This window comes from Schistocerca serialis, chromosome 8 (genome assembly GCF_023864345.2).
Source record: "Schistocerca serialis cubense isolate TAMUIC-IGC-003099 chromosome 8, iqSchSeri2.2, whole genome shotgun sequence".
NCBI classification, from domain to species: Eukaryota; Metazoa; Arthropoda; class Insecta; order Orthoptera; family Acrididae; genus Schistocerca; species Schistocerca serialis.
In genome coordinates, this window is record NC_064645.1 from 581,083,805 (window position 1) to 581,110,806 (window position 27,002).

At 43.1% G+C, this 27,002-nt stretch overlaps 1 protein-coding gene across 1 annotated transcript in view; it reads right to left on the minus strand.

Moving 5' to 3' along the window:
* LOC126417134 (translation initiation factor IF-2-like) overlaps positions 1-24,907 on the minus strand; it is a 69,960-nt gene extending 45,053 nt beyond the window's left edge. Inside the window, exon 1 of the mRNA XM_050085031.1 lies at positions 24,353-24,907. Within this exon, the coding sequence (XP_049940988.1) occupies positions 24,353-24,907 (555 nt within the window). The remainder of the gene's footprint in view (positions 1-24,352) is intronic.
* Between the last annotated feature and the right edge of the window lie 2,095 nt (positions 24,908-27,002).

Below are 27,002 nucleotides of genomic sequence, written 5' to 3' on the forward strand. Positions count from 1 at the left end.
GTGTGTCTTTAAAATGCTTTTATTCAATCTGAACAGGTTCGATGCTCCATTCTGCTGTCATCGAGCCCCTCAGTCGGCATTGTCACACCTGGAGACGAAGTTCTGGACGTCCACGCAGCACAGATGCCCGACAGGATTGTCGTATTTTAAGAGAAGCAGTGGCAGATTGTACAGCTATCACAGCAAAGTTCAGAATCCTTGTGAGCCTAGACGTGTCAACACGAACTGTACCAGTGGGACTACGCACATCGCTAGCCAGTCTTCCACTCACGCCACAATATTGACGTGCATGGCTCGACGCATATCAGAAAATTACTTTGGAATGTGGAATGGCGCACCATTGACTTCAGCGATGAAAGTAGATTGTGCCTATATGCAAACGATGGTCGTTTGCGCGTATGACGTAAACCTGGTGAATGCTTTCTCAAAGAGTGCACTCTTCCAAAACAGACCTTACGGTCTACGATACGATAATGTACGACTCTCGTTCAACTTCGGTGTTTCTGGAAGCAACTTTATACATGGCTTGGTACATTCGGAGTGTTTTCACACCAGTTTTTTTTATCTTTTTTACAATGAGAAGGTGATGTATTGTTCACACAGAATAACGTTCGCCCACACACTCTCTGTGAAGCTCAACATGCCTTGCGAGAAGTGCATCATCTTCCCTGGCCAGCATGATCTGCGCACTTGGCTCCAATCGAACACGTGCGCGGAATATGATGGGACGAGAAGCGGCACGTACGACTCGCCAACCAAAAACTTTTACAGAACTGCGTGAAAAGGTCGAATAGGCGTGGCATAACGTATTCCATAGCAGTATTCACTATCTGTACAATCGACTCCATTGTCGCCTGTGGAGGCTATCCACGTATTAATAGGAGTGTTGCAGCTTGGGTCGATACATGATCCGTCAGAACCGCCTGTGCTATTAATCAGTAAATGCAATCATTTAATGTACTGAAGCAACAATAAATTTTGAGTCAATTGTAATCCTCTAAAATGGTGTATTAATTTTTTCCGACAATATATTTTCATGAAACATTTCATTTCCTATTTTTACCCCCTTAGGGCTAGAATTCCCAAAACTCTGTAACACGTATTTTTTTATTTGTAGCTGAGAAGTCAAATGCCAATTTCCATATATGTAGCTTTAAAAATACTTTGGTAGTTCTTTAATAATGATTTACTTTCAAAAGAAATTCCACCCACTATTTCAGCCTCATCTGGGACAAATTTCCAAAAATGCTGAAATACAAGACCCAGCTTCAGAACTACCTTACTAGCAGCATATTTTCAAAAAAACATTTCATCCTCTTATTTACTCCCTTAGAGTTGGAGTTTCGAAGAATCCCTTCTTAAACTACGCCTACAGTATAAGAGCAATACCCTTTCCAAATTTCAAAACTCTGTCGTTACCGGTTTGGACTGGACGATGATGGACACTCAGGACTTTATGTATACAGATTGTGTCACGAATACAATCAGCATTCTTTGGTTTAATATAAGATACAATAACACACACATGGCCCATTTATCTGAAAATCTCTATCAGAATTCAGTGACACATTCGACGTAGTGCTAACACAAGTATTTACCGGTTCTTTCTTTCGCTTACGCCATAGTCCCGCAGCTACCGCAGGGTCGGCGTGGTTACAACGGATTGGCAGTGTTAGTGTTAGGGACGGCCGGATGCCCTTCCTGTCTCCACTTCGTACCCCCCAGGACGGAATCAGTGTACCCCAACTGTCTGCATCTAGTGTAAATCGTGAAATAGTGCGGACGTGTTTCAAATGTCTGCGACGCGTGTAACTGAGGCGGAACGTGGGGATCAGCCCGGTATTCACCTAGCGGTATGTGGAAAACCACATCCAGTCTGGCCGGCACACCAGCCCTCGTCGTTAATGCGCCGGGCGTATTCGATCCGGGCCGGCGTGCCTACCTGAGTCCAGGAAGCAGCGCGTTAGCGCGATTGGCTACCCTGGCGGGTCGACTAGTATTTACTAGTCAACAGCACGAAATACATTGAAAGAAATGGTCGTAGAAAGACAGTCTCGAACAGTTCATTCTTTATGTCAGCAGATATCATGCTATTTTCACGATTACAAAAAAATGTTAGTCCTAAAAGTACCAACGTTAAAAGCGCTATTAATTATTCAGATCCAAAAAAATATACGTATACTTGTAAGAAATAGTTTCTGTCGACATAAAGTAAGCATTTAAACGTACGGTAGCTGGGAAACGAATGGTACCTACCAGAACAGTAAGACCACCTTTACACCAGCTGGAAACCAGACACTAGAATACTTCTCGTTTACATGCAGTCCAGTGACACAAATTATGCTGCATCTAAAGAACTTAGAGGCACGGCTATAACGTAGCTGTCACAGAGGTAAAAACTAAATATGAGGATGCAATGATGAAACGCATATACCACATAAAATTGATAATAGTGCGATAAATATTACACCTACCTTACATCTGCTACACTTCGTTTGCAATTACTTTCAGATACAACTCAAAAATGGAATTTTTATTCGGAAAAACATTAATTTCCAATTACAGGTCCAATTACAATTTTAGATGCTGTGGATGCTTTTATCTATACAGGGTGTTACAAAAAGGTACGGCCAAACTTTCAGGAAACATTCCTCACACACAAAGAAAGAAAATATGTTATGTGGACATGCATCCGGAAACGCTTACTTTCCATGTTAGAGCTCATTTTATTGCTTCTCTTCAAATCACATTATTCATGGAATGGAAACACACAGCAGCAGAACGTACCAGCGTGACTTCAAACACTTTGTTACAGGAAATGTTCAAAATGTCCTCCGTTAGCGAGGATACATGCATCCACCCTCCGTCGCATGGAATCCCTGATGCGCTGATGCAGCCCTGGAGAATGGCGGATTGAATCACAGCCGTCCACAATACGAGCACGAAGAGTCTCTACGTTTGGTACCGGGGTTGCGTAGACAAGAGCTTTCAAATGCCCCCATAAATGAAAACCAGGAGGGTTGAGGTCAGGGGAGCATGGAGGCCATGGAATTGGTCCACCTCTACCAATCCTTCGGTCACGGAATCTGTTGTTGAGAAGCGTACGAACACTTCGACTGAAATGTGCAGGAGCTCCATCGTGCATGAACCACATGTTGTGTCGTACTTGTAAAGGCACATGTTCTAGCACCAGAGGTAGAGTATGCCGTATGAAATCGTGATAACGTGCTCCATTGAGCGTAGGTGGAAGAAACTAAAATGAGCTCTGACATGAAAATTAAGCGTTTCCGGACACATGTCCACATAACATCTTTTCTTTGTTTGTGTGTGAGGAATGTTTCCTGAAAGTTTCGCCGTACCTTTTTGTAACACCCTGTATATACATCTATATTCCGAAAATCCCTATAAAGTGCGTGGTTACAGTAATGAAAAAAATGTGATATATTAATTATTATTTTGAAGGAGAGTGTGTACATACCCGTCGAAGCTGCACGTATATTTGAAATAGCAACCGAGAGGGAACAGAAAGACGGTGCGACAGAATACAGAGTTGCCATATTGTAACATATCATTCCCGAGCAAGTCGTTGGAGCGTGTATCTAGCTGTTGAGGACATTACGACCAGTATAAGACTGCGGTGGAGGGGTTTCTTGTCCAGACAGCAGATGATGGGTTGATCTTTCCATAATCTGTCTACATGGTTTGTGACCATTCAATACCAAGCTGGTATAAGAGATTGTTGCTACCTTCGACGACGGGTTATATGTTCCACAGATCATTTGAACGATTCTTTTACTGAAGACATGTGAAACAATTCAATTTACAGGTTATGGTTAAGGAACACATCTTTTAGTCCTATTCATAAAACTAAATTTTTCATTAAGCATGCTATTATATCTTGCTCGTATTGTCTCGAATACGCATACGAGGAAATGCATCAGGTCTTCCTGAAGAATAATAGTAAGAATATAAGAAAGAGTTAAGAACTGATATAAAAATGGATAAAAGGATATGAGAATTTAAAAAGATTGTAACCCGTGAAAATGGTTCAAATGGCTCTAAGAACTATGGGACTTAACATCTGAGGTCATCAGTCCCCTAGACTCAGACCTACTTAAACCTAACTAACCCAAGGACGTCACACACAAGCATGCCCGAGGCAGGATTCGAACCTGGGACCGTGGCAGCAGCGCGGTTCCAGACTGAAGCGCCTAGAACCACTCGGCCACAGCGACCGGTTGTGACCCCTGAAAATGCAATAAAATATATATATCATTTAATGAATGTGTGACAATTATTGTGAAACCCAAATGTAATTCTACAATTAATTTAACGCCCTTGTAGCACCTAACTTGAAAAGAATCATTCGTGTAGTAACCTCCTGTGGACATGGATAGATAAATGAAAAAACTAAACTAAAATAAAATAAACAGAATAATCGGATTTCGAACACGGACGCTAGCCACTCTGCCACCAATTACTCTAAACTTGTCGCGCCCTAAAAATCATCTGAAGTACGTCGAAATCTTTGTCATTTTCGAGTATCTGCGGATAAGCCGAGACACGTTTTCGCATATTTTAGCACCACTTCCGCGGAGTGAAGTTCCTGGCAAATCAGGTTGTGGCACTTGCCGTGTTCTCCTCGGGAGCAGTGCTTACAAGGGAACCTCCCCATCGCAACCCCCTCAGATTTAGTTATAAGCTGGCACAGTGGGTAGGTCTTGAAAAACTGAACACAGATCAGTTGAGAAACCGGGAAGAAGTTGTGTGGAACTGTGAAAAAATGAGCAATATATACAAACTGAGTAGTTCATGGGAAGATAGGTAACATCAAGGAAACTAGAAGCGCAGGCGAGTCGTGGTCTCGTGGTAACGTGAGCAGCTGCGGAACGAACGGACCTTGGTTCAAATCTTCCATCGAGTGAAAAGTTTAATTTTTTATTTTCAGTTTATGTGACAAACTCTTACGTTTTCATCATTTTTTTGGGAGTGATTAAAACATTCACAAGAAAACGTAAATCGAGCAAGGTAGAAGAATCTTTTTACCCATTTTACAAGTTAGGTTGGTCGACAACATATTCCTGTCATGTGACGCACATGCCGTCACCAGTGTCGTACAGAATATATCAGATGTGTTTTCCTGTGGAGGAATCGGTTGACCTATGACCCTGCGATCAAATGTTTTCGGTTCCCATTGGAGAGGCACTTCCTTTCGTCTACTAATCGCACGGTTTTGCGGTGCGGTCGCAAAACACAGACACTAAACTTATTACAGTGAACAGAGACGTCAATGAACGAACGGACAGATAACAACTATGCAAAAATAAAGAAAGTAAAATTTTCACTCGAGGGAAGACTTGAACCGAGGACCTCTCCTTCTGCATCTCCTCACGCTACCACGGGATCACGGTGCTCCTGAGCTGCCGGTCTCCATGATGTTGTCTATGTGGCCCATGGACTACTCGGTTTGTATATTTTGCTTATTTTTTCACAGTTCCACACAACTTCTTCCTGTTTTCTCAGTTGATCTGTGTTCAGTTTATCAAGGACTATCCACTGTGCCAACTTATAACTAAATCTGAGGGGGGTGCGATGGGGAGGTTCCCTTGATAGGTGTGGAGTGCCGGCAGCACTGCGCGCCACGGGTCAAACAGTGCGGCAGCCGCGCGGCGCGGCTAGCGCTCCTGCCCGGCGCCCGGCTGGTTTGCATAATGGCTGCATGTACGCGGCCGTAATTACAGGCGTCATTTGTCGTTTCCGGTCGCATTCCGATAACTCCGCGCCATTTGTGCGTCGGCCCGGCAGTTAGGGTGCGGGCCTATCTGACACCGCGACCCGCTCGCCCTCAAATCGAAGCGTCAGCCGCGGCTCACCTCGTAAACTGCGCTGCCTGCCGCGACTTATGACGGCGCGCGGCCCAGCGCAGCCACCGTGGCTCGCTCATCGGGACAGTGCGGCTGCAGCATGGAGGTAAGAATAGAGGGAGACGCCGTGACGTCACAGCTGTGAAGCTATGTGAAGGCGAGGGTAGCCATCTCAGTCAGACCAAAACATTGCTGCTGTAAGCTTGTGTGCATAGGCTTGTCGCTCGCTTTTGGAAGGATTTTGCGCTATTATGGTGACTTGTGTGGTGTTCGGATGTACGAATCGTTCTGATAGTGATGCGAAATCGAAGGGAATAACATTTCATGTGTAAGTTGTCTCGTTAAGTGTGATTTTACAACTTCATTGTGAATGAACGTGTGCTACATCGGTACTTGTACTATAGCGTGTTTTTCTCCTGTATGATTTTAATTTCCTAAAAATGAAAGTCGGAAAGCTCTGTGGGAGAATGCCGTGAGGAGGAAGAATTGGCGTGCGTCTAAAGGGAGCACTATATGTTCTCAGCATTTCCGAGAAGAGGACATAGACCGAACTTCCCTTTCAACAGTAAGGCTCCGAGAAAATGCTGTACCATCAGTTTTCCCTACACACCCAAAACATTTGCAAAAGGTATGTTAATACCTGAAGAAACTGCAAAAAGGTGGGAATTTAAGGAGATGGGACCTGGATAAACTAAAAGAACCAGAGGTTGTACAGAGATTCAGGGAGAGCATAGGGGAGCAATTGACAGGAATGGGGGAAATAAATACAGTAGAAGAAGAATGGGTAGCTTTGAGGGATGAAGTAGTGAAGGCAGCAGAGGATCAAGTAGGTAAAAAGACGAGGGCTAGTAGAAATCCTTGGGTAACAGAAGAAATACTGAATTTAATTGATGAAAGGAGAAAATATAAAAATGCAGTAAGTGAAACAGGCAAAAAGGAATACAAACGTCTCAAAAATGAGATCGACAGGAAGTGCCAAATGGCTAAGCAGGGATGGCTAGAGGACAAATGTAAGGATGTAGAGGCCTATCTCACTAGGGGTCAGATAGATACCGCCTACAGGAAAATTAAAGAGACCTTTGGAGATAAGAGAACGACTTGTATGAATATCAAGAGCTCAGATGGAAACCCAGTTCTAAGCAAAGAAGGGAAAGCAGAAAGGTGGAAGGAGTATATAGAGGGTCTATACAAGGGCGATGTACTTGAGGACAATATTATGGAAATGGAAGAGGATGTAGATGAAGATGACATGGGAGATATTATACTGCGTGAAGAGTTTGACAGAGCACTGAAAGACCTGAGTCGAAACAAGGCCCCCGGAGTAGACAATATTCCATTGGAACTACTGACGGCCGTGGGAGAGCCAGTGCTGACAAAACTCTACCATCTGGTGAGCAAGATGTATGAAACAGGCGAAATACCCTCAGACTTCAAGAAGAATATAATAATTCCAATCCCAAAGAAAGCAGGTGTTGACAGATGTGAAAATTACCGAACTATCAGCTTAATAAGTCACAGCTGCAAAATACTAACACGAATTCTTTACAGACGAATGGAAAAACTAGTAGAAGCCAACCTCGGGGAAGATCAGTTTGGATTCCGTAGAAACACTGGAACACGTGAGGCAATACTGACCTTACGACTTATCTTAGAAGGAAGATTAAGGAAAGGCAAACCTACGTTTCTAGCATTTATAGACTTAGAGAAAGCTTTTGACAATGTTGACTGGAATACTCTCTTTCAAATTCTAAATGTGGCAGGGGTAAAATACAGGGAGCGAAAGGCTATTTACAATTTGTACAGAAACCAGATGGCAGTTATAAGAGTCGAGGGACATGAAAGGGAAGCAGTGGTTGGGAAGGGAGTAAGACAGGGTTGTAGCCTCTCCCCGATGTTGTTCAATCTGTATATTGAGCAAGCAGTAAAGGAAACAAAAGAAAAATTTGGAATAGGTATTAAAATCCATGGAGAAGAAATAAAAACTTTGAGGTTCGCCGATGACATTGTAATTCTGTCAGAGACAGCAAAGGACTTGGAAGAGCAGTTGAATGGAATGGACAGTGTCTTGAAAGGAGGATATAAGATGAACATCAACAAAAGCAAAACAAGGATATTGGAATGTAGTCTAATTAAGTCGGGTGATGTTGAGGGAATTAGATTAGGAAATGACGCACTTAAAGTAGTAAAGGAGTTTTTCTATTTGGGGAGCAAAATAACTGATGATGGTCGAAGTAGAGAGGATATAAAAGTAGGCTGGCAATGGCAAGGAAAGCGTTTCTGAAGAAGAGAAATCTGTTAACATCCAGTATTGATTAAAGTGTCAGGAAGTCATTTCTGAAAGTATTCGTATGGAGTGTAGCCATGTATGGAAGTGAAACATGGACGATAAATAGTTTGGACAAGAAGAGAATAGAAGCTCTCGAAATGTGGTGCTACAGAAGAATGCTGAAGATTAGATGGGTAGATCACATAACTAATGAGGAAGTATTGAATAGGATTGGGGAGAAGAGAAGTTTGTGGCACAACTTGACCAGAAGAAGGGATCGGTTGGTAGGACATGTTCTGAGGCATCAAGGGATCACCAATTTAGTATTGGAGGGCAGCGTGGAGGGTAAAAATCGTAGAGGGAGACCAAGAGATGAATACACTAAGCAGATTCAGAAGGATGTAGGTTGCAGTAGGTACTGGGAGATGAAAAAGCTTGCACAGGATAGAGTAGCATGGAGAGCTGAATCAAACCAGTCTCAGGACTGAAGACCACAACAACAACAACAACATGTTAATTCAAAGAATTAAATTCTTAGTTTTCAAGTTCACGTTTCAGTATAATACGTACGTATCGTCGATAATCGAAGTGTTGAGTAACTCACTTTGTCTTCATCATGTACCAAATTAAAAGCTAACACTACATTAACTGGCGTAAAGTATAGGCCTAAACAGGACATTGTGTAGATTTGCCATTCTATGTACCGTATTTCAATAAATATTGGTGGTAATGAACAGTGTTTCCCATTAGTGTAACGTAACTGAAATGTCCTAGTACGTATTACAAACAAGATGTATTTATGGGGCTTTGGACGGAGGGTATAGCTAACTTAGTTTTCAGTTTCTATTATTTAGTTTGTGATACACGTTTATTACTGAATTAACAAAATTGTGTCGTTTACATTGAAGACTAGCTATTCGTAATATTACATTTAAAACTATTTTTAATCAGAAGAGACGCGGAATTTCGCCTTTACGAGATTTTATTTTAAACAAAAACTTTGAAACAACCAATCTGATGACGTTACATGCGTATATGGTGCAATTAGCGACTGTAATACTGGCAGCGCTATAGCACACTGGCAATGTTTTGGTCAGAGTGTCATGGCAGCGAGCCACGCCCCCATGGCTTCAAAACGTAGTACGGCTGGGATACGTAGCGCCACCTCCCCTTATTCTTACCTCCATGGGCTGCAGGGTGTTGCGCCACGGGTGTGCTCTCTACCTACGCACTCTGCTGTCATCCAACTACTAAGGCTATTTATGAAATTCCCATTACCACTTCGAAAAAATAAAGGTGCGACAACGTGTCGGCGGCAGTAGTCTTTCTCCACATATGTATTCAGCCTTCAAGACGACACATTTTCACTGATGATGGATGGCTTGACGGAAACCATGATTGTAGAGATCTGCGACTTGGCTATTTAGGTAACATCTCACCTCAAAAACCGCCTCTCGTCGTTCTGGAAAAAGCCTAAAAATCAATAGTATCTTCATCGGAGAAAAGACGAAGTTGTCACTGGGTGCCATGTCAGGAGAATAAGGGGGTGAGTCATAATTTTTTGGTTCAAAGAAGCGCAGTGTCTAACTGTGTTTGCCGCGCGGAATGGCCGCTTGGTTTGGGGGGCCATGTCACGGATTGCGCGGCTCCTCCTGCCGGAGGTTCGAGTCCTCCCTCGGGCATGTGTGTGTGCGTTGTTCTTAGCATAAGTTAGTTTAAGTAGTTGTAAAGTGGCAATAATTTCGCATCTTACAATCACTCATCTACATACTTTGCCGTAATTTACAACCGGAATTAGGTATCATTTGAAAGGTTCTACATCATATATAAGAATAGATAAGGAAGACTAACATGGTCACGTACACCTTGCAAATGGTTGTTAACGCTAATTGTATAAAAGGTGACAGAGTGTCTTCATTATCAAAATGGCGTAACGAATGATTGCCTATACTAGTAGAGGTAAGAACACCAGTGGAAATGAAACGGCAGGCGTAACTCAGGCTTTGGGTGGAAAAGCCCACACAGTTGTGTTGGTCCTGCTTAACACAGGAAGTAGCTCTAACCGGACGGTCTGGTCACCTTGGTGCTGAAGCACAATGTAGTTGCGGCTGGCCGGCATTGTAGCTGGGCCGGAATGATAACCAAGAACTCTGAATACCTTGGACGCAGCAGAGAGGAACAAGGAAGCGTTACTTCAGAAATCACACAGACTGGGTTATTTCTGAGGATTTTTACTCTGAGAAGCGTACCATTGTATGAATTCCTAATTTTTGGGGATACGTATTTCCTCACAAACTTTCCGTGCTGGGCGACAAGAGACTAAAATATGGTTGATCGGCGTTTGGACGAATCTGTAGAGAGGGGGGATATTCCGTGGTTTCGAGGATATGATTCGCCTTCTGCGGTTACGAGGGAGGAGAGCCGAGCTTTGCTGGCAAGCCAGCTGTGGAGAGAAAGAGGTCTTACGTTTTGAGAGCGCGTGTTTGACAGTCGCTCGGTATCAGCTTTCCTTGGTACAGACAGACTTGCTGTCTTTGCTCTCAGGAGATTTTATAGTTAGAACGGTTAGGCACTGTGCTGTTGAGAATTTATATGATTCTGGACTTCGTCTCCGGGTAGGGAGTCGTCGTTGAGTATGCAGCGATCAGTGATTGAAGGCACTTCTCCTGTTTATACTCACCTAGAGACGTTATCTGAATTCCGTCCTTGTGGCTGGGAGTTCGCGTTTCTCATCTGCAGAACACAGAGAGGAGAAGACAGTATTAGATTTTATTAGTCAGAGGAGCGTCTTCTGCCGTCCTAGTGGTTGAATGACTTGTTCTTAAATTTTGTGGCTGGAGTTCTACCGTCATCGAGGACGTGTACGAGAACCATCGCTCCTACACACTGGACGTAGTACACACGGTGATTTTGCTAATTACTTCGGCTTATTAATGCTATAAAGCTAAACAGCTGTGATCATGTAACTTTTATTTCGACTGAGACTGCACACCACTGTAGATCATCTTTGAAAGTAGTGTTTTCTATTGTTTGGTACGTATGTGATGTCAGTCATCTTGCATTATTTATATTAGATCGCGTAGCAATAAAAAGAGGCAACCGATCACTAACACTAGTTAGGTAATTCATCTGTGTTTATTTCTAATAATAAGTTTATTGTATGTCCATCAGACATTAATATACAAATATTTGTAATATTTAAAGGGGTTTTAATCTACAATAAATGTATAAGCAGAAACCGTCTTTATCATTTTGTAGTTACTAGTTCCCTTAATCTTGCATTTCTGTTGTAATTTATATGTTAAAGAGCAAGAATGAGGAGATATCACAAACGAGAGATCCTAAGATCTGCTTCGGGGGGTATTCAGAGAGGGACAAATCTTCATTTTCGCGTTCAGTATTTTCCATTGCGCACATTCATTTTACAAACGCCTGGAGTAGCATCTTGGATATTGCGTAAGTCTAGGGACCCATGACCTCAGCAGTTTGATCCCTAGGAATTCAGACACATTTTAACCTTTAACTGTGTTTGGTGGACAAAGAGAAGTGGCGTTGTCTGGGCTGCTTATTTCTCTCTCGTTTATTTTCACCCCTGTCAGTTTTCGCTACTATTTGCAGAACTCGACAGTTAACAATTCTAAGGGACGGAAGTGAGAAAATTTTTACTGAATGGAAATCGTGATATATGCTGAGCTTTACTCATATTAGTTGATACCACGTGAATTGGAGGCGGAGTGGGGAGAAGGGAAAGGAAGTGAAAGGAAGTGATGATATCAACTGCATCAGAGCTTTACGCGAAATCAGTGGTGATGAGTGAAAATGTGTGCTACGTCGCTCCTCAGCCGATCCATATTCCCACTCAGCGCCACAACTTGCCACAGCCCCCGTCCATGTCTTACGTGCTCGCCAATTTTACATTCCCACACGAGGTCGAACGTAAGTGTGCATCTGCACTAATGAGTGCGGATTCAGAATACATCGAGGCGTGTCAATTACACGAAAACGTGGTTTCTGGCCTATGCTCAAAAATTCTGGTTTTAATGATGATGATGTTTGGTTTGTGGGGAGCTCAAATGCGCAGTCTTCAGCGTCCGTACAAATTCCCAAGTTTTTCACAGCCCAATCCAGCCTCTGTCACGGATGATGATGATGATGATGATGATGATGATGATGATGAAATGATGAGGACATCACAAACACCCAGTCCCCGGGCTGAAAAAATCCCCAACCCGGCCGGGAAAAAAATGCAGGTTTTGGCACTAACCATTGTTTATATGCGCACATCCTATGTGTGTATATAAAACGCGACGGGTGGCTAAAACATGTTTGCTGGTAGTAGTAATATTGCCATGTTCATGCTAGGAAAATGATTTTTTAGGGACGATTTGTACTAATCCGAGAATGATGTGACCCAGATAAAGATCATTAATACGTTCCTGGACGCAAATGCGCTTCAAAATGTGTTGCTTATCAAAAACTAGTTTTACACTATACTGAGTCACAGATTACTTTTTGAGGTATTTTTTAGGCTGTATATGCCGGCTGGTGTGGCCGAGCGGTTCTAGGCGCTTCAGTCCGGAACCGCGCGACCGCTACGGTCGCAGGGTCCAACCATGCCTCGGGCATGGATGTGTGTGATGTCCTTAGGTTAGTTAGGTTTAAGTAGTTCTACGAGGTGCATTCAAGTTCTAAGGCCTCCAATTTTTTTTCTCCGGACTGGAAAGAGATGGAAGCATGCGCATTGTTTTAAAATGAGGCTGCGTTCATTGTCAATACGTCCCAGAGATGGCAGCACCATACGGCAGATGGAATTTTACCGCCAGCGGCGAGAATGAGAACTGTTTTAAATACTAAAAATGGCGATGTTTTCTTTACTTGAACAGCGTGCAATCTTTCGTTTTCTGAATTTGCGTGGTGTGAAACCAATTTAAATTCATCGACAGTTGAAGGAGACATGTGGTGATAGTTATGGATGTGTCGAAAGTGGGTTCGTGGGTGCGACAGTTTAATGAAGGCAGAACATCATGTGACAACAAACCGAAACAACCTCGGGTTCGCACAAGCCGGTCTGACGACATGATCGAGAAAGTGGAGAGAATTGTTTTGGGGGATCGCCGAATGACTGTTGAACAGATCGCCTCCAGAGTTGGCATTTCTGTGGGTTCTGTGCACACAATCCTGCATGACGACCTGAAAATGCGAAAAGTGTCATCCAGGTGGGTGCCACGAATGTTGACGGACGACCACATGGCTGCTCGTGTGGCATGTTGCCAAGCAATGTTGACGCGCAACGACAGCATGAATGGGACTTTCTTTTCGTCGGTTGTGACAATGGATGAGACATGGATGCCATTTTTCAATCCAGAATCAAAGCGCCAGTCAGTTCAATGGAAGCACACAGATTCACCGCCACCAAAAAAATTTCGAGTAACCGCCAGTGATGAAAAAATGATGGTGTCCATGTTCTGGGACAACGAGGGCGTAATCCTTACCCATTGCGTTCCAAAGGGCACTACGGTAACAGGTGCATCCTACGAAAATGTTTTGAAGAACAAATTCCTTCCTGCACTGCAACAAAAACGTCCGGGAAGGGCTGCGCGTGTGCTGTTTCACCAAGATGACGTACCCGCACATCGAGCTAACGTTACGCAACAGTTTCTTCATGATAACAACTTTGAAGTGATTCCTCATGCTCCCTACTCACCTGACCTGGCTCCTAGTGACTTTTGCCTTTTTCCAACAATGAATGACACTCTCCGTGGCCGCACATTCACCAGCCGTGCTGCTATTGCCTCAGCGATTTTCCAGTGGTCAAAACAGACTCCTAAAGAAGCCTTCGCCGCTGCCATGGAATCATGGCGTCAGCGTTGTGAAAAATGTGTACGTCTGCAGGGCGATTACGTCGAGAAGTAACGCCAGTTTCATCGATTTCGGGTGAGTAGTTAATTAGAAAAAAAATCGGAGGCCTTTGAACTTGAATGCACCTCGTAGGTTCTAGGGGACTGATGACCTCAGATGTTAAGTCCCATAGTGTTCAGAGCCATTTTTAGGCTGTATATAAATATGATGCGACACCACCAGGCTCACATTGTGAGTCCGCATACTTGGATGTGCTCTGAATATTGTCGACGAGGTGTGTACCTGTCAGACACTCAGTCCTCTTGACCTAAAACTGACTGTATCGGTTCCGCATAGAAAAATGTATAACTATTTTTTTTGTTTTTTGTTTTTCTTTTTTCTTTTTAAAGCAGCCTTCTAGCTGGTGTGATGCGGCTCGCCACGAATTTCTCTCCTGTACCAACCACTTCATCTCAGAGTAGCATTTTCAACCTACTTCCTTAGTTATCTAGTGGATGTATTCCTATCTCCCTCTAGTACAATGGAAGTCACTCCCTCGTGTCTTAATAGATGTCCTATCATCCTGTACCTTCTCCTTCTCAGTGTTTTCCACATATTCCTTTCCTCTCCGATTCTGTGCAGAACCTCCTCATTCCTTATCAGTCGGCCTAATTTTCAACATTCGTCTGTAGCACCACATCTCAAATGCTTCGATTTTCTTCTGATGCGATCTTCCCACAGTCCATGTTTCACTACAAAAAATTTTTTTTCCTCAAATTAAGGCCAATGTTTGACACTAGTAGACTTCTCTTGGCCAGGAATGCCCTTTTTGGCAGTGCTAGTCTGCTTTTGATGTCCTCCATGCCCTGTCAGTCACTGGTTATTTTGCTGCCTAGGCACTAGATTCAAACGATTCAAATGGCTCTAAGCACTATGGGACTTAACATCTGAGGTCATCAGCCCACTAGAACTTAGAACTATTTAAACCTAACTAACCTAAGGACATCACACACATCCATGCCGTAGGCAGGATTCGAACCTGCGACCGTAGCAGCAGTGCGGTTCCGGACTGAAGCGCCTAGAACCGCTCGGCAACCGCGGCCGGCTGAGACAGTAGAATTCCTTGACATAATCTATTTCGTGACCATGAATCCTGATGTTAAGCTTCTCGCTATTCTCATTTCTGCTACTCAAAAATGGTTCAAATGGCTCTGAGCACTATGGGACTTAACTGCTGAGGTCATCAGTCCCCTAGAACTTAGAACTACTTAAACCTAACTAACATAAGAACATCACACACATCCATGCCCGAGGCAGGATTCGAACCTGCGTCAATAGCGGGTCGCGCGGTTCCGAACTGTAGCACCTAGAACCGCTCGGCCCCTCCGGCCGGCCCATTTCTGCTACTGCTCTTTACGTTCGTCCTTCTTCGATTTACTCTCAGTCCATCTTCTGTATCCATTAGACTATCCATTCTATTCAGCAGATCATGTAATTCTTCTTCACTTTGACTTAGGATAGCAATTTCATCAGTGAATCGTATCATTGATATCCTTTCACCTTGAATTTTAATTCCACTCCTGCACCTTTCTTTTATTTGCGTCATCGCTTCTTCAATGTACAGAGCGAACAGTAGAGGCCAAATACTACATTCCTGTCTTACACCCTTTTGAATCGGAGCACTTAGTTCTCGGTCGTAAACTCTCATCATTCTCTCTTGTTTGTTGTTCATACTGTATATTACCCGTCTCTCACTATTGCTTACCCCTGTTTTTCTCAGAGTTCCTAACATCTTGCACAATGCACCATTTTAAGTTGTCGAATGCTTTTTCTAGATCGACAAATCCTATGAAAGTCTCTTGATTTTTCTTTATTCTTGCTTCCATTATCAACCGCCAACCGCCTCTTTCCTAAAACCAAACTGATCGTCATCTAACACATCCTCAATTTTCTTTTCCATTCTTCTTATATTATTCTGCTCAGCAACTTGGATGCATGAGTTGTTAAGCTGATTGTACGATAATTCTAGCACATGTCAGCCCTTGCAGTCTTAGGAATTTAGTGGATGATATTTTTCCGAAAGTCAGATTCTGTGGCACCAGACTCATACATTCTACATAGCAACTTGGATAGTCGTTTTGTTGCCACTTCCCCTAATGATTTTAGAAATTCTGATGAACTGTTATCGATCCCTTTTGCCTTATTTGATCTTAGGTCCTCCAAAGCTCTTTTAAATTCTGGATCCCTTGGATCCCTTCTCTCCTAAATCGACTCCTGTCTCTTCTATCACATCAGAGAAATGTTCCCCCTTATAGAGGCTTTCAATGTATTCTTTCCACCTATCGGCTCCCTCCTATGCATTTAACGATGGAATTCCGGTTACGCTCTTGATGTTACTACCCTTGCTTTTAATTTCGCCGAAGGTTTTTTGACTTTTCTATATGCTGAGTCAGTCGTTCCGACTATCATTTCTTTCTCGACTTCTTCAGATTTTTCATGCAGCCATATCCCTGTTTATTTCATTCTTCAGCGAGTTGTATTTCTGTATTCCTGAATTTCTGTAGTTATTATATTACCAATGTTTTTGGAGTTACTTTCTTAGTAGCTACGCTTTGCTTTCCAGCTTCTGTGATTGCCTTTTTAGAGATGTCCATTCCTCTTCAATTGTACTGCCAACTAGACTATTCTTTATAGCTTTATTTACAGCCTTAGAGAACTTCAAGGGTATCTCGTCATTCCTTAGTACTTCCGTATCCCACTACTTTGCGTATTGATTCTTCTTGACTAATCTATTTAATTTCAGCCTACTCTCCATAACTACTACGTTGTGATCTGAGTCTGTATCTGCTCCTGGGTACGCCTTACGATCCAGAATCTGATTTCGGAATCTCTCTGACCATGATGTTATCTAATTGTAATCTTCCCGTAGCACCAGGCCTTTTCCAAGTGTATCTCCTCCTCTTGTGATTGGTTCAAATGGTTCTGAGCACTATGGGACTTAACATCTGTGGTCATCAGTCCCCTAGAACTTAGAACTACTCAAACCTAACTAACCTAAGGACATCACACACATCCATGCCCGAGGCAGGATTCGAACCTGCGACCGTAGCAGTCGCGCGGTTCCGGACTGCGAACCTAGAACCGCTAGACCACCGCGGCCGGCCCCTCTTGTGATTCTTGAAGAGAACATCTCTGCAGAGTCGTTTCATAAGACGCTTGTCTCACTGGATTCTGTGCATCGTATTCTGTCCACCGCCTGATTGCGGTTTAATTCATTAATCCTCCCAGAAAGACTGAGCAATCAAACTAAAGCTTATTAAATGATATTATGTTTGATTTTTTTATGTTCCATAGGAAATCATGACCTGTATTTATTACGTTTTCCCTTCATCCCACCTTATGTGTGCGTGAATGTGACTGAATGAATGTTTTTACGTGTGGTTTCGGGTTTCTTTTGTGGGGGACGCTGAGTTGGTTGTCGTCTGCTAGGAGCAGATAATGTTTGCTTCTCGTTTGTAGGGTAGCACAGGATGACCAACTTAGGATCCCAGTACTTGGACAGAGAGGTTTACCCCTTTTAGTCTGACGTTGATTTGTCTGTCAGGTTGGTGGCAGAAGCCTACCCCTCTGGTAGCTTCCGCTGCACTGGTAGTTAGGCGCAGCCCGGTGGAGGAAGGACACACTGCAGCTAGCGGTTGGTGAGTACAGTTCGTAAGTCCTAGAGAAGGTTTCTGCTGACAGGAAGTAGGTCGATTTAGAACTTTCCTACGTTAAACTCATGGAATATTTAAGTACTTCAGTTTAACTGAAGCGTGTTTAGTTATGTATTTTCGGAATGTGACATAATTACATCTTCAATTTTTTGGTCCTGTCCTCCTCAGTTGCGCGTAATACTACGGTATGTTGATGATTTTCACTTATGGACCGTCTGACAGCAACTGAATAAAATACAATTTTAGTGCCATACGCGTTTCGCCTTTATTTTCTGCAAGGCATCATCATTGGCCTGTAATATGTACATATGTTAGCTATTTTATTTACATTTTTGTCACTGTGCCTATAGGTTATAAACAGTTCTGGTGGTTGGTATTTCCTATTAAGTAGTAATGTTTTGAACTGTACTTACAGGTTGCGTAGACAGTTTCTTACATATTACGCTCCTGTTGCATTTTTGGTCTTGTTCTTCTTCCTATGAGCGCCAATATGCTGTTTTTTCTGCATTCCACAGCACTATGCACTGAACGCTTTTAATGCAATGTTTTGGTTTCTGTTGCCAACTGTCAAATGTTTTTGCCAAAGATCGAATATTACTGCCAAACTTGTGAGTGTAACTATCGAAGTATCTGTGGTCTGTTCGTGTATGCATTTGTGTGTGCGCTTGTGTGTGTGTGTGTGTGTGTGTGTGTGTGTGTGTGTGTGTGTGTGTTTGTGTGTGTGTTTTTTGGTGTCATATATTTTATTGTATTTAATTATTTATTTTTGTTTATGTCCTGTGTATGTGTGTGTGTGTTTTGGTGTGATATATATATATATATATATATATATATATATATATATATATATATATTGTGCTTTGTATGTGTGTCTATCTGTATTTTGGTGCTATGCATTTTTTTTTTTTTTTTTTTTTTTGGAGGGGTGGGGCTGTTTATGTGTGTGTGTGTATTTTGGTGTCATATACTTTTTTTTTTATGTTATCGTTTCCTTTATTAAGTGTAGTAAGGAGCCTGTGCTGATATGTGTTTGTTCATTTATCACATGTTTGTTTTCTGCTATGGCTTTCTGGATGTGGAAGTTTTCTTGCATTTGTATAAGATGTTTGCCATGGTTGCTTATTCTCATTACTTTCATTTCTTGTTCCATGTTTGTAGGATGATGGTTGTAGTGTTTTAAATGCTCTGCAAATGTGGAATGGTTTGTTTCATACTTCCAACATCTGATATGTTCTTTGTATCTTGTTTCAAAATTCCTGCATGTCATGCCTATGTATACTGCATCACAACTTTGACATTCAAGTTTATATATTCCTGATTGTTGGAATTTGTCCTTCTTGGTAGCTGGCTGGCTTAGGTGTGATTGAAGGGTTTGCCCAGGCTTATATGCTATTTTGAAGCCCTATCTCTTTAGGATGTTTGCAACTCTGTGTGTTAGTTTATGTGTGTAGGTCATGGTGTACCATCTGGTTCTTTTCTGTTTGGTGTTGTCATTGTGTGTGTTTGTTGAGTGTGTTTGTAAGTTTTCAGCTTGTGAGTTCTTTTGTATTGTGGAAATGTTGTGTTTGTTTTTTATTTGTGTTTTTATTTTTTGATTGAGCCTGTGTACCACATGTGTGTCATACCCGTTGTTCCTAGCTATTTGTATGATCGTGTTCATTTCTTGTTCATAGTTTCTCTTACTGAGTGGGATTCTGTTTAATCTATGTAACATGTGTCTTAGTGCTGCAAATTTCTGGCTTTGGGGGTGGTTGGATGTGGAATGTATTATTGTGTCCGTGGCTGTTGGTTTTCTAAAGATGTTAAATGTATGTTTTCCATTTTCTTTTTTAATTGTAATGTCAAGAAAATCTATTTGATTTTCTTTTTCTTTTTCAAGTGTGAATTTTATGTTCTTATGAGCTTTGTTTATTTCTGAATGGAGTTCATCTATTTTTTCACTTGGCTCGTCTACCAAACAAATAATGTCATCCACGTATCTGTACCAATATATGATTTTGAAACTTTCATTTGTGGTTATCTTATCAAATATCTGATTTTCAAGGTGACTGATGAAAATGTTTGCTAGTGTTCCTGATATTGGGGATCCCATGGGCAGTCCATCAGTTTGTAGATAATATTCTTCCTCAAACTGAAAGTAGTTTTGATCAGTTGTCAGCCTGAGCATATCTGTTATTTCTTTTATTGCGTCTGTGGTGAGGTTGCTGTGGGATGAGAGATTTTGTTCTATGATTTCTATTGTTTCTGTGATAGGGATGGAGGTATACATATTTTCTATATCGAATGAAATCAGTGATGCTGTGTGTGGTACCTGTATGTTCTGTATATTTTCTATTAGGTTTCCTGTGTTTATCACTGTTCTGTTGTTTTCTACTTTATAGTGTTTTGTAACTAACTTTTGGAGGTGTTTGGCTATGCGGTATGTTGGGGCTTTCTTGAAGTTGATAACAGGTCTCATTGGCATTCCGTCTTTATGTACTTTCGGTTGACTGCGGAGTGTTGGTGCTTGTGGGTTTTTCTGTGTTAAGTAGTATTTTTGTTTGTCTGTGAGTGTGTGTTCAATGTTTTTCAGTGTTCGTTTCACATTTGCCTGGAATCGTGTAGTTGGATCTGACTTCAGTTTTTGTATTGCGTTGGTGTTTATGTATTCCATGGTTTTTGTGACGTATTGCTCTTTATCCATGAGTACTGTTACATTTCCCTTGTCTGCTCTTGTTATTAATACGTTGTTGTTTGTTAACTTTTGTTTTAACCTTTTCATAGTAGCTGCTTCTGTTTGGTTGTTCTTATTGTGTGTCTGCTGTGTTTGTTTTATTATGCCTTTTATTTCTTCTTTTACTAGTTCTCTTGTCAGTCCTATGTTTATTTCACAATTATTTTGTTGTTCTTCACGTGTAAGGATGTGTTCGGTTTCTACTATGAGATTTTCTATGTATTGATTGTTCACCTTGCTATTGGTGCAGTGTTTCAAACCTTTTTCCAAGAGCATTTTTTCGTTTTCGTGTAGTTCTGTCTCTGTTAGGTTAACTAAGCGTGGATGGAATGAGTGTTGGTGTTCATGTGGTTTCACATTTAAAATGTAAATGTATTTTTGCGTCTTTTTTACTGTTAGTTTCATTATCTTGTGTTTATGTTTGTTTTGTAAATGTTTCATTGCTATGTATGTGTTGTGCTCAGTTTTTTCTATTAGTGCCATGAAAACTGCGGCGTTTCCTACGTTTTTTGCCAATTCTAGATGAGTTTCATAGAGCATCATGTTTAGGTGCTGTTTTTTCGAATAGAGCATCTTAATTTCATGTAGTAACCAATATCGTTCTGCAAATGATTTCGACTTTTGTGCCACTGTAGAACTGTTTTTAACCTTTACATTAATGTAGCTTGGAATTAAATCGTTCTTTTTGCATGTTCTGTTGAATTTTATATGCTGTATCGTCTTATGGAGTCTCAGATGTATTTTCTTGAACCTGTTGTACACGTTGACAGGGAATGCTTGACATAGCTGTATTGACATCTTCAATTTTTTGGTCCTGTCCTCCTCAGTTGCGCGTAATACTACGGTATGTTGATGATTTTCACTTATGGACCGTCTGACAGCAACTGAATAAAACACAATTTTAGTGCCATACGCGTTTCGCCTTTATTTTCTGCAAGGCATCATCAGTGGCCTGTAATATGTACATATGTTAGCTATTTTATTTACATTTTTGTCACTGTGCCTATAGGTTATAAACAGTTCTGGTGGTTGGTATTTCCTATTAAGTAGTAATGTTTTGAACTGTACTTACAGGTTGCGTAGACAGTTTCTTACATATTACGCTCCTGTTGCATTTTTGGTATTGTTCTTCTTCCTATGAGCGCCAATATGCTCGTACTGAGGCGTTCAGAGAGTCGTTTTTCCCTCGCGCGATCCGCGACTGGCTCAAATGGTTCAAATGTCTCTGAGTACTATGGGACTTAATTCCTGAGGTCATCAGTGCCCTAGAACTTGGAACTACTTAAACCTAACTAGCCTAAGGACATCACACACATCCATGCCCGAGGCAGGATTCGAACCTGCGACAGTAGTTGTCGCGCGGTTCCGGACTGAAGCGCCTAGAGTCGCGCGGCCGCATCGGCCGGCTCCGCGACTGGAACAGAGGGAAGGAAATATGACTTTGGCTGGAATAGTGCCGTCCGAAAAACACCGTTTGGTTGTTAGCGGAGTATCTATGTAGATGTAGATGTAGAGGTGTGAGTGTGCCCATAGTTCCACTGCTGATAATAGGTTCGCATCAGTTAGTGGTGGGCTCACAAGCCTTGTTATCTGTGCTGTGGTACATGTACGGTTGTCCTGTTGCTCTTACAGTACGACCTACCTGGCGGGCGTCTGTGGTGTGAGGACATCCAGAATGGGTGTGGGAATGTTGTCGTGATCACTGATACCAGCACCGTTGCACAGCTGGCCCAGCTCCTCCAATTTCCGTGGCAGTTCTCCGAAAGGACCATTCTGCGACAGTCTGGCTGTATTAAGCATGAGTTCGTCCGTGTGACATGGTTGCCTGCATGCTTCGCACGTCTACACCACACTGATCCTTCTGGCTGCGAGCATTCTACATCTACATTTATACTAACAAGGGAACCTCCCCATCGCATCCCCCTCAGATTTAGTTATAAGTTGGCACAGTGGATAGGCCTTGAAAAACTGGACACAGATCAATCGAGAAAACAGGAAGAAGTTGTGTGGATCTATGGAAAAAATAAGCAAAATATGCAAACTGAGTAGTCCATGCGCAAGATAGGCAGCATCAAGGACAGTGTGAACTCAGGAGCGCCGTGGTCCCGTGGTTAGCGTGAGCAGCTGCAGAACGAGAGGTCCTTGGTTCGAGCCTTTCTTCGAGTGAAAAGTTTAATTTCTTATTTTCAGACAATTATTATTTGTCCGTCCGTCCATCCGTCCGATGCGAGGTAACTGCGCCGACTGTGAAACTGTTGCATTCATTTGCTGCAGTTTATGTGAGAAACTCTTATGTTTTCATCACTTTTTTGGGAGTGATTATCACATCCACAATAAAACCTAAATCGGGCAATGTAGAAGAATATTTTTACCCACTCGCCAAGTGTACAAGTTAGGTGGGTCGACAACATATTCCTGTCATGTCACGCACATGCCATCACCAGTGTCGTGTAGAATATATCAGACGTGGTTTCCTGTGGAGAAACCGGTTGACCTATGACCTTGCGATCAAATCTTTTCGGTTCCCATTGCAGAGGCACGTCCTTTCGTCTACTAATTGCACGCTGTTGCGGTGCGGTCGCAAAACACAGACACTAAACTTGTGACAGTGAACAGAGACGTCAATGAACGAACGGAGAGATCATAACTTTGCGAAAGTAAAGCAAGTAAACTTTTCACTCGAGGGAAGGCTTGAACCAAGAACCTCTCGTTCCGCAGTTGCTCACGCTAACCACAAGACCACGGCGCTCCTGAGTTCACACTATCCTTGATGTTGCATGGACTACTCAGTTTGTATATTTTGCTTATTTTTTTCATAGTTCCACACAACTTCTTCCTGTTTTCTCGATTGATCTGTGTTCAGTTTTTCCAGGCCTATCCACAGTGCCAACTTATAACTAAATGTGACGGGGTTGCGATGGGGAGGTTCCCTTGTAAGCAAGCCACCCAACGGAGGGCACTTTACGTGCCACTGTCATTACCTCCCTTTTCTGTTCCAGTCGCGTATGGTTTGCGGGAAGAACGACTGTCTGAAAGCCTCCGTGCGCGCTCGAATCTCTCTAATTTTACATTCGTGATCTCCTCGGGAGGTATAAGTAGGGGGAAGCTATATATTGGATACCTCATCCAGAAACGCACCCTCTCGAAACCTGGCGAGCAAGCTACACCGCGATGCAGAGCGCCTCTCTTGCAGAGTCTGCCACTTGAGTTTGCTAAACACCTCCGTAACGTTGTCACGCTTACCAAATAAGCCTGTGACGAAACGCGCCGCTCTTCTTTGGATCTTCTCTATCTCCTCCGTCAACCCGATCTGGTACGGATCCCACACTGATGAGCAATACTCAAGTATAGGTCGAACGAGTGTTTTGTCAGCCACCTCCTTTGTTGGTGGACTACATTTTCTAAGGACTCGCCCAATGACTCGCAACCTGGCACCCGCCTTACCAACAATTAATTTTATATGATCACTCCACTCCAAATCGTACCGCACGCATACTCTCAGATATTTTACGGAAGTAACTGCTACCAGTGTTTGTTCCGCTATCATATAATCATACAATAAAGGATCCTTCTTTCTATGTATTCGCAATACAATACATTTGTCTATGTTAAGGGTCAGTTGCCACTCCCTGCAGCAAGTGCCTATACGCTGTAGATCTTTCTGCATTTCGCTACAATTTTCTAATGCCGCAACTTCTCTGTATACTACAGCATCATCCGCGAAAAGCCGCATGGAACTTCCGACACTATCTACTAGGTCATTTATATATATTGAGAAAAGCAATGGTCCCATAGCACTCCCCTGTTAAACGATAGACGCTGACAGCACTCTGGTAGGTATGCAACCACACTATCTGTTGAAACCATTATCGGTACGTCTACTGTCTCCGACCTTGCATATCCCTTTATCGGATCAAAATCGACGAATGTTTTCAGGTATACTAATTTTCTTTCCAGCGGTGTAATTAGGTCCACTTCCTAACTGAGGTGTTTGCATGAGTAGATGCAGGTACGTGTGTATGGCAGCGGGCTGCTGGCGGCTGCCGTCGCTCAGCGCGGGGCAGCGGGCAGGCGGCGCGAGACGGCGCGAGGTGTGGGCCACCTGGCGAGCGGCCGCGCCCGGGCGCGAGCCGTAATCTGGCGGCGGGGCGTCGCACGTGTTGCCGGCTGCTGTAAAAAGCCCGCTGCAGCCGTGTTTCTGTGCCGGGCAGGGGTGAGTGCGAGGGTGAGGCGAGGGCACGGCGCGGGCCGAGGGCCAGGGGGCGGGGTGGCGCACAAAGCGGCCGTGGCGGCCCGCAGCCCGCAGCCGCGCCTCTGCCGCCCCCGCCGCCCCCCCCCCCCCCCCGTAGGACGCCGCCGACGATCGATGGCGCCTCCCGCCGCGCCCTGCCCCGGCCCGTCGGCAGCGGCTGCCAGCCGCGCGGCCCAGCGCGGCGGCCGGCCTCTGTGCAGTACGCCCTGGTCGCCCTCCCAACTCTCCACCTGCAACTTGTACTGGACGAGAATTCTCCATCTGCCGTTAATGTTGTTGTTGTGCTCTTCAGTCCTGAGACTGTTTTGATGCAGTTCTCCATGCTACTCTATCCTGTGCAAGCTTCTTCATCTCCCAGTACCTACTGCAACCTACATCCTTCTGAATCTGCTTAGTGTATTCGTCTCTTGGTCTCCCTCTACGATTTTAACCCTCCACGCTGCCCTCCAACACTAAATTGATGATCCCTCGATGTCTCAGAACATGTCCTACCAACCGATCCCTTCTTCTAGTCAATTTGTGCCACAAGCTCCTCTTCTCCCCAATTCAATTCAATACCTCCTCATTACTTATGTGATCTACCCATCTAATCTTAAGCATTCTTCTGTAGCACCACATTTCGAAGGCTTCTATTCTCTTCCTGTCCAAACTATTTATCGTCCATGTTTCACTTCCATACATGGCTACGCTCCGTACAAATACTTTCAGAAACGACTTCCTGACACTTAAATCTATACTCGATGTTAACAAATTTCTCTTCTACAAAACCTCTTTTCTTGCCATTGCCAGTCTACATTTTATATCCTCTCTACTTCGACCATCATCAGTTATTTTGCTCCCCAAACAGCAAAACTCATTTACTACCTAGTGTCCCATTTCCTAATCTAATTCTCTCAGCATCACCCGACTTAATTCGACTACATTCCATTATCCTCGTTTTGCTTTTGTTAAAAAAAATGGTTCAAATGCCTCTGAGCACTATGGGACTCAACATCTGACTTCATAAGTCCCCTAGAACTTAGAACTACTTAAACCTAACTAACCTAAGGACATCACACACATCCATGCCCGAGGCAGGATTTAAACCTGCGACCGTAGCAGTCACGCGGTTCCGAACTGAAGTGCCTAGAACCGCACGGCCACCGCGGCCTGCTGCTTTTGTTGATGTTCATCTTATACCCTCCTTTCAAGACACTGTCCATTCCGTTCAACTGCTCTTCCAAGTCCTTTGCAGTCTCTGACAGAACCTCAACATTTTTATTTCTTCTCCATGGACTTTAATACCTACTCCGAATTTTTCTTTTGTTTCCTTTACTGCTTGCTCAATATACAGATTGAATAACATCGGGGACAGGCTACAACCCTGTCTCACTCCTTCCCCAACCACTGCTTCCCTTTCGTGCCCCTCGACTGTTATAAATGCCATCTGGTTTCTGTACAAATTGTAAATAGCCTTCCGCCCTCTGTATTTTACCCTTGCCACCTTTAGAATTTGAAAGAGAGTATTCCAGTCAACATTGTCAAAACCTTTCTCTAAGTCTACAATCGCTAGAAACGTAGGTTTGCCTTTCCTTAATCTTCCTTCTAAGATAAGTCGTAAGGTCAGTATTGCCTCACGTGTTCCAATATTTCTACGGAATCCAAACTGATCTTCCCCGAGGTCGGCTTCTACCAGTTTTTCCATTCGTCTGTAAAGAATTGGCGTCAGTATTTTGCAGCTGTGACTTATTAAACTGATAGCTCGGTAATTTTCACATCTGTCAACACGTGCTTTCTTTGGGATTCGAATTATTATATTCTTCTTGAAGTCTGAGGGTATTTCGCCTGTCTCATACATCTTGCTCACCAGATGGTAGAGTTTTCTCAGGACTGGCTCTCCCAAGGCTGTCAGTAGTTCTAATGGAATGTTGTCTACTCCTGGAGCCTTGTTTCGACTCAGGTCTGTCAGTGCTCTGTCAAACTCTTTGCACAGTATCATATCTCCCATTTCATCTTCATCTACATCCTCTTAAATTTCCATAATATTATCCTCAAGTACATCGCCTTGTATAGACCCTCTATATACTCCTTCCATCTTTCTGCTTTCCCTTCTTTGCTTAGAATTGGGTTTCCATCAAAGCTCTTGATATTCATGCAAGTGGTTCTCCTCTCTCCAAAGGTCTCTGCCGTTGATAATGGCCTCGCCGGCCAGAGTGGCCGTGCGGTTCTAGGCGCTACAGTCTGGAGCCGCGTGACCGCTACGGTCGCAGGTTCGAATCCTGCCTCGGGCATGGATGTGTGTGATGTTCTTAGGTTAGTTAGGTTTAAGTAGTTCTAAGTTCTAGGGGACTGATGACCTCAGAAGTTAATTCCCATA